Raw genomic sequence first — 14,536 nt, 5'->3', positions numbered from 1 at the left:
GATTCTTTCTTTTCTTAAAAAAAGGGGGTTCTACTTGATCCCTGTCTGATTTTGTTTTTGGAACATTCTGTTGTAATGTTCTACACTGAACCTTTAAGTATTCTCTTAGGGTTCTTTAAGGGTTTACTGGTTAACAAAGAGTTCCTAGCTTCCAAAAGTGTTCTGTTGTTCCCTTTATTGTAGTTTTCTACACTGAATTTTGAAAGTTTACACAGGATTCAGAGGGTTCCTGAATTCTACCTTAACCATTTCTGATAAGAAAGTCCTTGTTGTGTTTTACATGAAACCTTCAGTGGTTCCTCCAGAAGGACAAATCAAATTTTTACCCTAGACTATAAAGAAAAATGAATATCATAATGTAAATGACGTTCAATCAGCTCCAATTGATGTTAATGTTTTCTTTTTAGCAATATCAGTGTTTTTCTAACATTGCGTTCCAACAGATGGAAAAAATCCCAAAGCTGTTTCTTGAATAAGCCATATTTAAAAAAAAAAAAAAAAACACAATAAATATACAAAATCATAATAATTAGATATTTTTTTTATTTAAAAAGCACTGGCAGTTTCTTGTGGTTTGAGGCAATCAATTAACCCGAATATTAGCAAAGTTTCATACCTCACAATGCATTACAAAAAAAAAAAAAAAACACCACACAAATAGCATATAATAAATTAAATCAGCAGAGGAATACCAAAAGAAAAACCATTAATTTTTTTTTTAAATCACATGATTATACATACATCGGTGGAGATTGGAGGTTCTCAACATTTAGTTTTATCACCTGAGGAGATGCATTAAAGCCCAAATCCTGATGCGATTATAACCTCATGAAAGGAAAGAGACTTTGATGCAGTCTTGACAGACTTATTAGTGTGATTGCTGACCTGAACAAAAATGAAGTGTATTTGGTTTTAGTGTGTACAAAAAAAAAAAAAAAAACCTTTAAGATAAAGAGGTCAAGATTGGATTGACGAAGCAAGAAGGCAGCGTTTTAGACAAAAGATTAGCTTTTCTCTCTCTACAACTGATCAAAAATAACAAAACAAATAACTCGTACTGATTTGGACAGACTTATAAAAACATTGGGGCTCCAAACAAGTTTTACTAGCTGTTATCTCTAAATTTAACAGCTAAACTATTCCAGTTACACAGGCTTCAGCCTAAAATACCTCAGAGGGTATCACTATTAAGACTTGATCAGTTACACAAGACCGTCAAAGAAATGCGAACATGGCTAATAAAGAGGATCAGTTATGATGAGATCATTTGCATAAAACTGACAGGATTGCATTCAGTATTAGCAACATTTGCAAGTTTAAAAAACACAAAAGTAAGAGAAGCTATAAAGACAAGACAACTTTAAGGAAGCTAAAGTCTGTTGTGTTCTCTCATTATTAGCAATGAGAGCATTTTTTGTACTTTGAGACACAAATTATCAAACTTAAAAAAAAAAAAAAAAAAGCAGGAAATAAGATTAGTGACAAAGGAAGTCAAAAATTAAACAACTAAAGAGAACAGAACCGAAGAGACAGACGAGAAACATGGGGTCGTTTTTGCATTAAGACACCCGCTGAGGAAAATGCTAATCTACCAGCTAGCATGGACTTAATCATAATCAAACTACCTAGAAGGCCACTAGAAACTTTCTCCACAAAGGCTAATAAAGCTAAACACTGTTAGCATGATCTCGCCTGCATAATGCTAACCAGCTAAAGTTCGTTGTTAGCAACATTAGCTTTTGTTCTTTTGTTTTAGCACTAATACACAGCACATTTGTGACACATGTAGAATACAAAAGATAGAAAGATAAGCTGAAAGACAAGAAAAATAAGACTGATTTTTGTGACAGCATTTACTGGCAAAGAACTAGCAGTGCTAGCGCTGACTGCAGACTGATTAGATGTAGGAAACGGGTTCGAAATGAGGGGTTGAATTCATCAAAAAGGCATTTTAACTTGGAATCAATAGAAATGAGTCAAGTTGAAGGCCATGACGGCTAAATGTTGGTGTGTGGTGAACAGCTAATGTCCAAACAAACAAAAAACAACCCACATTTGCTAAGAACAGCATGACAGACTCAGCAGTTCGTGACATGAGATAGACCAGCGATGTAGTAGCTTGTTTTTTTTTTTTTTTGACACCCATTGAAGAAAAAAAAAAAAAAAGACTGGCCTTTTCGTAGTATTTTCGTTACTTTGACCTTTTTGATGTGTTACAGTTCAGATAACTGCCAGCAGCTACCTGTTGCAGTCCTTGTATTGCGTTATGTGCGTGGATGCAGATACCATCGTCTCGTAGACTGTATTAGAAACAATATTAAAAAAAAAAAAATTGCATGGATGGAAAGGAAAAAGAAGGATGAGAAAAGTGACGCTGGAGTTCGTTCAACTGATTTTTATCCAAACAAACGATACAGGAAAAGAAGAAATTTTTAAAAATTCTGCGAGCAATCAAGTCCGTTTCTTCCCTTTGTCGCACTTATTCAAGCACTTGGAAAAAGGTGCACAACGAAACCAAAGTGCCCCCCCCCCCTCCCCAAATGATGGGTCCTGCTCCAATTCCACAGTGTGCCTTTTTTTTCAGACGTATATTTATACAGTGTTACCCATCACACTAACAGACAGATGCATCATCATCATCATCTAGAAGAAAAGTGCAATATTGCATATTTGTATTTTATTTTGTTGAGGGGGAAAAAAGAGAAAAGAAAGAACAAAAATACCCTGCGGCATACGTTATCTGTAGAAAGTGTGTAACGGTAAACAATGGTGCAAAATAATTCGGAGAGGAGTTAAGGCTTTCTGAAATTCCTGATGTGTTTGCATTGTTCTCTGAGATAGACGTGTTTGGAGAGAGAGATTAGCATTCTCTCTTATACATACACACATTCACACACAAGCAAGCAGCGCTAGCCTATCTGGTAAAGCATCGAGTGCCCTTTATCCCAATAAACCATTATAATTTATAGAACATCTCCACTGTAGAAGCTTCGAACATACGTAGCTATACCCACACACACACTCATACACAGACAACAAACCATCTGCAACCCTCCAATATGAGGTTGCATGTCTAAACATTTTCATAATAATTATTTAAAAAAAAAAAGTTGTTTTATGAATAATAAACAAATTACCTTAAAAAACACATTGAACCATTTAACCCTTTCAGTGGTCATGGAACATCAGTGTTAATCCAATAATTTTGGACAAAATTAAAACCAAAATACATATACCTAGATTATAGAAATTGCGCAAACAAAAGGTAATTGCAATGAAAAATAATAACTTATGATAATATTAAAAGACCTCAATGACCTCAGCATGGAAATGCAAGAGTGCCCAAATGAAATATTTTTGTTTTCCATCGTTAATTTCATTACCGATATTAACTATTGTCAATAGTTATAGAAATGAACATTGCTGGCGCTCAAGCGCTCAAGTTAAACTTACAAAAACAGAATTCTGAACGGACATTTTATGAGCCCCGTTTAGATTAACAGGTGCTTTTTTGCCATTTTGAAATCTTACAGTCAGTTACAGAAGAACTGTAAACAGAGCACCATGTGAAGAGATGATGTGGTCCATCCAAGGCTGCATTCCAGCACCGTTTACAACACGCTCTCGTTTATCCTGGGGTTGAATTGGTCACCAGGATACTCCAACCTTCACTCGAGCTAGGCTTTGTTATGTAATGTCTGAAATGACATTCTGAAAATTGAAGACGTTGTGTCTTAAACCGTGTTCGTTTTGAATTGGGAGGTTTTTTGGTCTTTGCACCAACGGCTCATGACTTTAAAGCTCGTTGCCTGAAATGTCTCCGAAAATTTTTTTTTTTTAAAAAGGGGCTGTTGTTCCTGCTGTAGAATATAAACAGTTTTCCTTACATCTTGTTCATTTTTATGTATTATACACTCACTGGACACTTTATTAGGAACACCCATACATGCACCTGCTGTTTTATGCAGTTCTCTAATCAGCCGATCCCTTGATGCATAAAATCATGCAGATACAAATCAAGAGCTTCAGCTAATTAATGTTCAAACATCAGAATGGGAAAAATCGTGATCTCAAAGTGTGACTTTTTCACTGTGGCATAGGAGTTGGTTTGAGCCAGTTTTTACACACATGACAGTCTCTAGAGTGTATACAGAATGGTACGAAAAACAAAAAACATCGAGTGACTGAGCAAGCGACAGTTCTGTGGGTGGAAACAAACGCCTTGTTGATAAGAGAGGTCAGATGAAAATGGCCTTCAAGCTTTTTTGCCAGGAAGGATATAGCAACTCTTTACAACCATGGTGAGCAGAAAAGCATCTCAGCATGCAACAGCAGAAGACCACATTGGGTTCCACTCCTGCAGCCAAGAACAGGAATCTTAGAATCAACAAGAAGTTCCTGTTAAAAAGTGGCCGGTGAGTGTTCGTTTATATATTCAGTGTCAGACATTGAGGAATCTTAAAAAGTAAATTTCACTTGAATACATGTACATCCCTCAGCCCTGCGATAACCTGGCGACTTGTCCAAGGTGTACCCTGCCTCTCGCCCGTAGTCAACTGGGATAGGCTCCAGCTTGCCTGCGACCCTGTAGAACAGGATAAGCGGCTACAGATAATGGACGGACGGACGTGTACCTCCCATGTACCAAGAAGGCATTAAGATCTAACACAATTTTCTGTTCAAAAAACAGTAAGAAGCCGCAGATGTCTACAATAATAAGCAGAAGCAAAGAGTCCTTAATATTTCAAAGCAGTAGCACTGATTTGCTCAGTTTGAAGCTAGTCGTGACAGCTAACATGACTAGCTTGAGCATGCTAGCTAACTAACAATCCAGCTGTTTGGCACACTAGCCAGCTAGGTAACACACTTAGATAGTTAACTAGTTAGTGAGCAGGCTGATATTCATTTCAAATACACGGTGCTTCCTACTAAGGGGGAGTGTTTTTGTGTTGCATTGCAAGGGGCCACTTTTATCATCATGAAGCAGTTGTGAAAGAATGCCAAGAAGCGTGTATTAAAAACAGTATTGGAATGCAGAACAAAACTGGAATGACACAGCAATTTCAAATCGGGGGATTAACATCCACACCTATAAACCAGAAAAGAAGGAAGGACGTCCCAGGCATGACCGAGAACCGATGTAAATAAAGTAGACTTTCAGGAACAACCGAAGAATCTGAGAGTGAAGGTTGTGCTGCGTTGTGGGTGGCCATCTTGTTAACCTGAAATAGCTTCACTGTCTGGAAGGAGTTGTGTGTTGTGCTTGTGGCAAGAGAGGCTTGAAGAGCTAAATGGCTCTACAAGGTGGAATTCTTGCAGCAGATTTGACATCATTCTCCAATCATGTTGGAACATACAACTGTACTGGGATTATTGTGTTGAGAGAAATGACCAGCTCAACCTCACAAGTGGACTTGAAGGAAGACGAGGTGATGGGACTCGACGGGAATGAACACAACTTGGTGTTCAAACAGGTGGCTTGTGTAAAAAAAAAATAAATAAATAAAAAAGAAGAGGAGGTTGCATTGCTACGTCAAGGTGTCCAACTGGATTTGGGTTATGAAGTGGATGTTGCTGGTTTACTGAGACTGTGTGCTGATGGATGACCCTTGACCCTGGGGCGAGCCATGCCCCCTGCGTCCGATCATGGATGGGTGGAAGTCAGGGTGGCGGCGTGCATGCTTGATCAGGTGGTCACTGCGCATGAAGCGTTTGGCACAAAGCGGGCATTGGAAGCGCTTCTCACCCGTATGAGTGCGCAGGTGACGTGCCAGCTCGTCGGAGCGAGCAAATTTCTTCTCGCAGTTGGCCCAGGTGCATGGGAACGGCCTTTCACCTGCAACACACAAAACATACCGGATGTTAAAACCTCTCCCTTACCTTATATCTAGTTGTGGTAAAATGGCACCTTTGGTGGCAGATCATTAGGTGAGCAAATGTATAGGAACAGATAGTCTAGTAAACACAATCGATTGGTTTTAAGGTCAGGTGAATGACTTAGCTAGTTTTAAACCACTTTTCCCCCCTGATGAAGCCCTTTGTTGTGTTGACAGTGTGTTTAGGGTTAAATGAATAAATTCCTCCTGTAGGTACACACTGTCCCTTTTAGGATTACAAATCCCATCAACCAACTTCCGCGATGACCTACGTCACGCCTGGGTGGGATTAACTACGTCACATCCTCCCTGACCCCATAAGTGACTGAGCCACGCTTCCGCTCACTCTCTCTCGTCTGGACCATTGCGTCTTCAGGCACAAAGAGACCTGCTCATCAGAACACCCAAGATAAAGACGTCTTTCTTGCAAGTAACAGAGATTTAGCGCGCTTTCTTGTTTTCCGCTGGCCACGGTAAAATTACTACCCAAGTGCGTTGTCTCACTCATTTTGAGTTACAGCCGGTTGTTTTCATTTGTTTATTATAAGTAATGTTACGACTGCCGCCCAAAGCAGTTAATTAAAAGTTAGAAGCGACCGGATTCCTTCTGACTTAATCGCTGTGCACATCGTTTGATCAGAGACTTTTCCTCACAAACGCTGAAGTTCGGACCAAGAAATTATCTGCGTTTTTACAGAAACCTCCACGAGCTCTGTGAAACTCTGCCTCTTCAGAACATCTCTGCATAATTTTGCATAGAAGCAAGATACTGGCAGTAAGACTGGCATTTTGGGCAAAACTAGTCTTAGGAATTAGCTTTATGAAGTAGTGTGAATTTAAACTCAGGAACTGTTTAATTGTGCACACTGATCTTGTGTTCTACATTGTTCTCTCAGTTGTTTTTAAGAGATAGGTATTGCATGCTCTTTTTGCTATCCTTCCTAACACCTTTAATTTCATTATTACACATATTTTGATCTCATCAAGATTTCAGTGGATTTAGTAATGTTATAAGCTAGTGGGTTAGCTGCCACGGCTAATTCCTTTGTCTCAGAACACGAGGTGGGTTGTCACCCTCCCCCAACACACACACACACACCTTAGAGAACATTCCAAGGCCTGATTTATTCCAAACTTTACGGCGCATTTTCCCGCGCTCACATTCAAACTCTCTTTGTCTCCTTCCCATACTGCAGTCACGCATGGGACACACCCTAAGAGCAGTGGCTCGCGTAGTAGTAAGGAGAGAATCTCTGCCTCGCCCCCTTTCCCCTCTCTCTCTCTCCACACACACACACACACGCTCATCAAGTATATGACCATATTGTATATAATGTATTTCAACTGCTATTACTCAATTTTATCATCGTTATAATAAATTCAATTATTCTGAACCTGTGATTGTCTGTTTTTGCTGATATATCCTGGAAGTCACACAATCTCAAAGAATTCCAAGGTGTATGAGTGCTATTGGCTGTAGCTTGGCAAGTGATACATTATTGCTGCATTGGTAGTGATCATAATAATTTGGAATATACCATAATTTAGCTGTTTGGTAATTTATTATTAAACACCAAAATTAATGGTATTATTAATGAGACTGATTTAATGAGATTGATCACTTAAGCCCAATTGCACCTACACTCCCATTTCGATTGGATGCATTTCTCTGTAAACTGGCAGACAGGCTGTTTCTGTAGATTTATGAATTAATTCAATAAAAGATTAGTGAGTCCATTCCAGAAAACAGCCATGCAAGCCCAAGCCAAGACACTTCCTCCAGCATGATTGACCACTGAGCTCAAATGTTTTGGATTATGAGCAGGTCACTTTGGCCTTTCCATCACTTTGGTAGAGGTTAATCTTGGTTCCAGAACTTTGTGGCACATCTCTGTATTTCTTTGCAAATTCCAATCGTCTTCCAAGTCTTACTGCTGATGAGAGGATTGCATCTTGTGGTATGGACTCTATTTTTCTGGTCTCAAAGTCTTCTTCAAATGGTGGCTTGTGATCCTTGCCCTGTTGAGGTCCTTGGTGTTGTCACGGACTTATTTTTGCATTTTTCTTCATAGCTCTTACAATGTTGGTCATCACCTGCTGCTGTTTTCCTTGGCCGACCTGTTCAATGGCTAGTTGTTAGTGCACCAGTGGTTTCTTTCTTTTTCAAGATATTCCAAATTGTTGTGCTGGCTATGCCAAAGACCTGTGGTTAGGTTAACATGGGGCAGTCATGGCCTGAGGTTGGGCTGAAGTGCCCTTGAGTGAAGCACCTAACCCACAGCTGCTCCCCGGGTGCTATAGCATAACTGCCCACTGCTCTGGGTATGTGTGTGTGCTCATTGCTTCAGATGGGTTAAATTTCACTGTGTGCTTAAGTCTGTGCTTGAGTGTACGTGTGACAAAGGCTTCTTGGCTTGGCTTCTCAATACTTGTGCTTCAAAATGGCTTGCTTTTCTCCCACAGACAGCCCTCTGGTCTTCATGTTGGTTTATCCTTTTTAACAACAAATACAGTCTTCACAGGTGAAATCTAGGGCTCAAACTAAGAAGAGATTTAGGAGTTACTGTTTGTTAAAAAAAAAAAAACACCTGGGCAACAAGAAACACGTGTCAGTTGTATGTACCACTCTTTTAGATCACTTGAAAAATGGGTGTGTTCAAACAAAAGATGCCATGTTCTAAGTTGTTTATGATGTGTCAATATCAGGAAATGAAAGCTGAAATGCTCACCTATCGTCTCATTCGTCTTTCGATCTTGAACCCAAATGTCTTAAGTGTCTGGCAAAAAGAAAAGGACTGGCCTTTCTGTTCCAATACTTTCAGAGGCGACTGCATAGGGTGATCTTAAAATTTCCAAGAATGCCCAGTTAAATGATACAATAGAGCAAGTAATCAGTTATTTAATTAAGGAAACCGATAAAATTTGTGAACGCTCATTTATTTCCGACGAAAGCTCTGACAAATATATGAATTTTGACTTTAAAGAAAGGGGCATGAATAAGTAGTCACTGTTGATGGACTACTTGCTAATAGTGGTAAACAGATGGGAATCGTTACATGCTTAAGAGCCACTACAGGTTCCAGTTGCCCCTTTTCCACCAAAGCAGGTCCAGGGCTGGTTCGGGTCCAGTGCTTAGTTTGGAACCGGGTTTTCTGTTTCCACTGACAAAGAACTGGCTCTGGGGCCAGAAAAACCGGTTCCAGGCTAGCACCAACTCTCTGCTGGGCCAGAGGAAAGAACCGCTTACGTCAGCGGGGGGGGCGGAGTTGTTAAGACCAACAACAAGACCGCGAAAGATCGCCATTTTTAAGCGACGAGAAGCAGCAGCTGTACAAACGCGAAGTCATCCATTATTATTATTATTGTTGTTGCTGCTGCTTCTTCCACGTTGTTTTTGCTTCGATATTCGTGCCAAGGTTTATGCAAACGTAGCAACGTAACTGACGTATACAGCGACGTAATGACGTGTCTTCTCTTAGCACCGCGAGCGATGGAAAAGCAAGCTGGTTCTTAGCTGGCTCGCAAGTTGAACGAGTTGTGAACCAACACCAGCACTGGCTCCGAACCAGCCCTGGAACTGATTTGGTGGAAAAGGGGTAAGTGCCGCCATTTTGAAAACTGTTTTCCAAACAAAATATTGCACAAAAACGAGTTTAAATGACGATTACTGCCTACTTTTTTCAAACTTTCCTGATTGCTATCAAAACAAACAACTTCTGGCTTTTTTTTTTTACATCAGCATTCGAGAGAGGGCGCGTGCATCTTTTGACAACGTTGGCAGATGTTGGTCGCTTTGATTTCCGCTGTATGTTTTACTTTCGTCCTACGATGTCTCGCACAGGTCTCAACGAATCTTGTTTACGGCCATTGCTTTGACATACTGTATGGACTGATATATTACAGAGCATATTTCAAACACTCATAACTTGCTATAGCAGTGACAAAATAGCGATCAAAAATGCATTCCTATATTTAATAAAATGCGATCTAGAATTTTGATAATATAAAATTTGCCTTCAGTTCTCCTTTAAATAAAATAAAAAAGCAACACTTATTTTCCTATTCTTTATCAACTTAAATATCCTTTTGTGAAAAAAAACAAACAAAAGCCCCTTTTTGTTTCATGCTCTTAACCCACATTTGTAAAGGTTTGAGTAAAATATAATAGCACATTAACTAAAATATTCATTTTATTAAAAATGAAAAAGCTAATAAGCAGACCTTTTCTTAAACTTTTATGAACATTTCCAATACCTCCATTTTTCTTCTCTTTTCTTTATCTTTCACAGCCTGTAAAAAGAGAGTTCTGATTTCTTGTTGAATCTATTTGTCCAGTCAATCGCACGACACCTCTTTCAATCTGTTTTTTTTTTCTGTGTCATTAGAGCTGTGTTACTTCTGCCTAAGGTGAAGTCATGTGTATTCCTGCCCTTGGCTGTCTAAACTAGATAATTACCGCTAGAAAAACTAAGAGATTACGCAGCCTGATGATTCATTTTCTTATCTCATCGATTCAAATAATCATAAATTTACATCATGATTTATCATTACATCCCTATTTATAACACAATATTGTAACAGAGAAGGAGCAGCTGGAAATGCGTAGGAGGAAATGTGATGCTACCAAGCGGACCAATCAGTTTTTGCGGTCTGCGTCGCTGCGATGTGCAGTTATATTTCCGGGGAGGTGCATGTCAGGCTACAGCGTAGAGCTCATCATCTCATCTGTACACTCTGCTCAAACAGATCAGGTTCCAAAGCTTCAACTTTCACAAGAATACCACAATCAAAACCTCGTAGATCACTAACTAGCAGAGCCTATACGGTTATACCACATGACACTGTGTAACATTGATCAAAGAAGCTGATAGTCCTTTGTTTTGCAGACCCAACAGCAAAACTTGACTTTTATCCCTTTTGGTTGTGATTGTTTCTCTTTTCTTTTATCGTAACCATACGGCATATTCCTTTCAGAAGTTTGTGGTTATAACAAAAAGACAGTACCAACCAACAAAAAAAAAAAAGCACATGAATTACAACACACTTCACAAGTATTTCAATATATTTAATGTGTTTCAGGGTGGAGTTTTCCTTCAGCACAAGTTCTACAGTGTCCCTCCACAATTATTGGCACCCCTTGTAAAGATTAGTAAGAAAGGGTTAGGAAAAAACAATCCAGCTTTTGGTGAAGTCGCTTCATCTCACACATCCAACCTTTAATTGAAATAAATTTATTCAGAGAATAAATCCCTCATCAAGAAATAACTATTTTCAACAAAAACAAATGTGCTACAGTTATTGGCACCCCTGCATGTAATACTTTGTACAACCTCCCTTTATCAGTAAGACAGGCCTGAGTCTCTCCTATAACATTTTATAAGGTTGGAGATACAGAGCAAGGCATCGAAGACCATTCTTCTTTACGCACTCTCTCCAGATCATCCAGGGTCCTTGGCCTTCTCTTGTGCTCTCACCTCTTCAGGTTTTCACTGGGGTTCAGGTCAAGGGACTGAGATGGCCATGGCAGAAGCTTGATTCTCTGCTCAATGAACCATTTTTGTGTTGATTTGGACGTGTTTCGGATAATTATCCTGCTGGAAGATCAAGTGACGACCCAGTTTTAGTTTCCTGATAAATGCAGCCAGATTCTGATTTAAAATATCCTGGTATTTCATGGAGTCCATGATGCCATGTACCCTAACAAGGTTTCAGGGTCTTTGGAGGAAAAACAGCCCCAGAACATCACAGAACCTCCACCATATTTTATAGTTGGGATTGGGTTATTTTCATTATATCCATCCTTCTTTTTTACACTAAACCCGTCTTGAGTGTTTTTTTTTTTTTGCCAAAAAGCTCCATTTTTGTTACATCAGACCATGGAACACGGTTCCAGTCAAAGTTGTAGGTTTGTGGTTAACTGACAGAAAAGGCTTTTTTTCTGGCATACCTTCCAAATAATCTGCTGGCATCGAGGTGGAGTCTGATGGTGGTTTTGGAGACTCGGTAAACCCAAGAATTTACTTTTTCTTATAGTTCGTCAACACTGATCCTTGGGGATTTTTTTTTTTTGCCTTTCTTACCAGTCTTCTCACTGTACCTGGGGGCAAAATAAACTTGGGTCCTCTTCCAGGCAAGTTTGTAACAGTTCCAGATGATGTCCATTTTTTAAAAAATTATTATTATTGCCCTAACAGTAGAAATGAACATTTTCAGTCGAGTAGCTATTTTGTTATAACCCATCCCTGACTTATGCCTCGGTCACAACCGGCCGTACGTGCTCCTACGGCCGGTCTACGTGCAAAAAATGCAAGAAACGCACCGAGGGCGCGCGTGTGACATGCTGATTTTCGAGCCGTAGACTGGCCGCAGAGGTTCTTTGTCGTGTCAAACAAACTCTATGGGCGCTTACGGTTTTTTTCAGGTTGCAAGACAAACTCACGGCCAATGTGCGCCTTTCTCCATGAACAAAAAAAAACGCAGCGAATTGGGAAACGCCAAAAATCGCATGGCCAAAAAATCGTACATCCGGTTGTGACCTAGGCTTTATGAAGGTCAACACACTTCTCCCTCGTCTGGTTTGTGTCCCCTCTTATCTTTCCCATGTTGATGTTGAGGGAATCTGGCTTCTGTGTCACCTCATATTTGTACCTCAGTTAATCAGGAAGTCATGTCTTGAAAGTCAGCTTGAAAAGTTCCTACACAAAAGTCAATAAATGTACAGTTTAACCCCCATCATGGAAACATGCTTCAGGTACACGGTGTTCACAACTGAATAGTTACCAGGGGTGCCAGTAATAGTGGCATGTCTCATCTCATTACCTCTAGCCGCTTTATCCTGTTCTACAGGGTCGCGGGCAAGCTGGAGCCTAGATAATGTTTAGCTAAAAGATGACAAATAGATGTCAATTTAGTTAGTTAAGCTAGCTAGCTAACTTAAAGGCGGTAGTAACTAGTTACATTTACTCCGTTACATTTACTTGAGTAACTTTTTGGATAAATTGTACTCTTAAGTACGGAGCCCCTCTGGTGACATGGGTGGAAAAAAAAATATTCCGTGGCCACGAGTTAATAATGCGTGGGAACGAGATCCTATTCCATGGCCACAACTTGTTTAATGCGTGGGAAGGAGATGATTATTAGGTGGCCACGAATTAATAACGCGTGGCCACAAGAAGTGTTAGTCATTTCATCACTGAGACTGTTGACTTTCTGGCATCAGTAGCTTCAGCCGCAAATATGGACAAGTTTGATCTGATTTCGTTTTATTTTAATCTAGGAATGAATTACAACCCCGATTACAAAAAAGTTGGGACAAAGTACAAATTGTAAATAAAAACAGAATGCAATGATGTGGAAGTTTCAAAATTCCATATTTTATTCAGAATAGAACATAGATGACATATCAAATGTTTAAACTGAGAAAATGTATCATTTAAAGAGAAAAATTAGGTGATTTTAAACTTCATGACAACACCACATCTCAAAAAAGTTGGGACAAGGCCATGTTTCCCACTGTGAGACATCCCCTTTTCTCTTTACAACAGTCTGTAAACGTCTGGGGACTGAGGAGACAAGTTGCTCAAGTCTACGGATAGGAATGTTAACCCATTCTTGTCTAATGTAGGATTCTAGTCGCTCAACTGTCTTAGGTCTTTTTTGTCGTATCTTCCGTTTTATGATGCGCCAAATGTTTTCTATGGGTGAAAGATCTGGACTGCAGGCTGGCCAGTTCAGTACCCGGACCCTTCTTCTACGCAGCCATGATGCTGTAATTGATGCAGTATGTGGTTTGGCATTGTCATGTTGGAAAATGCAAGGTCTTCCCTGAAAGAGACGTCGTCTGGATGGGAGCATATGTTGCTCTAGAACCTGGATATACCTTTCAGCATTGATGGTGTCTTTCCAGATGTGTAAGCTGCCCATGCCACACGCACTAATGCAACCCCATACCATCAGAGATGCAGGCTTCTGAACTGAGCGCTGATAACAACTCGGGTCGTCCTTCTCCTCTTTAGTCCGAATGACACGGCGTCCCTGATTTCCATAAAGAACTTCAAATTTTGATTCGTCTGACCACAGAACAGTTTTCCACTTTGCCACAGTCCATTTTAAATGAGCCTTGGCCCAGAGAAGACATCTGCGCTTCTGGATCATGTTTAGATACGGCTTCTTCTTTGAACTATAGAGTTTTAGCTGGCAACGGCGGATGGCACAGTGAATTGTGTTCACAGATAATGTTCTCTGGAAATATTCCTGAGCCCATTTTGTGATTTCCAATACAGAAGCATGCCTGTATGTGATGCAGTGCCGTCTAAGGGCCCAAAGATCACGGGCACCCAGTATGGTTTTCCAGCCTTGACCCTTACGCAGAGATTCTTCCAGATTCTCTGAATCTTTTGATGATATTATGCACTGCAGATGATGATATGTTCAAACTCTTTGCAATTTTACACTGTCGAACTCCTTTCTGATATTGCTCCACTATTTGTCGGCGCAGAATTAGGGGGATTGGTGATCCTCTTCCCATCTTTACTTCTGAGAGCCGCTGCCACTCCAAGATGCTCTTTTTATACCCAGTCATGTTAATGACCTATTGCCAATTGACCTAATGAGTTGCAATTTGGTCCTCCAGCTGTTCCTTTTTTGTACCTTTAACTTTT

The 14,536-nt window shown here is 39.9% G+C and overlaps 1 protein-coding gene across 1 annotated transcript in view; it reads right to left on the bottom strand.

Moving 5' to 3' along the window:
- Positions 1–3,201: 3,201 nt before the first annotated feature.
- Positions 3,202–14,536, bottom strand: part of zgc:153115 (uncharacterized protein LOC768186 homolog) — a 38,298-nt gene continuing 26,963 nt past the window's right edge. The window contains exon 2 of the mRNA XM_060929320.1: positions 3,202–5,836. Coding sequence (XP_060785303.1) covers positions 5,580–5,836 — 257 coding nt within the window. The 3' untranslated portion in view covers positions 3,202–5,579. The remainder of the gene's footprint in view (positions 5,837–14,536) is intronic.

The sequence above is a fragment of the Neoarius graeffei genome, chromosome 1 (genome assembly GCF_027579695.1).
Source record: "Neoarius graeffei isolate fNeoGra1 chromosome 1, fNeoGra1.pri, whole genome shotgun sequence".
Classification (NCBI taxonomy): domain Eukaryota; kingdom Metazoa; phylum Chordata; class Actinopteri; order Siluriformes; family Ariidae; genus Neoarius; species Neoarius graeffei.
This window is presented reverse-complemented; position numbering and strand designations above follow the sequence as displayed.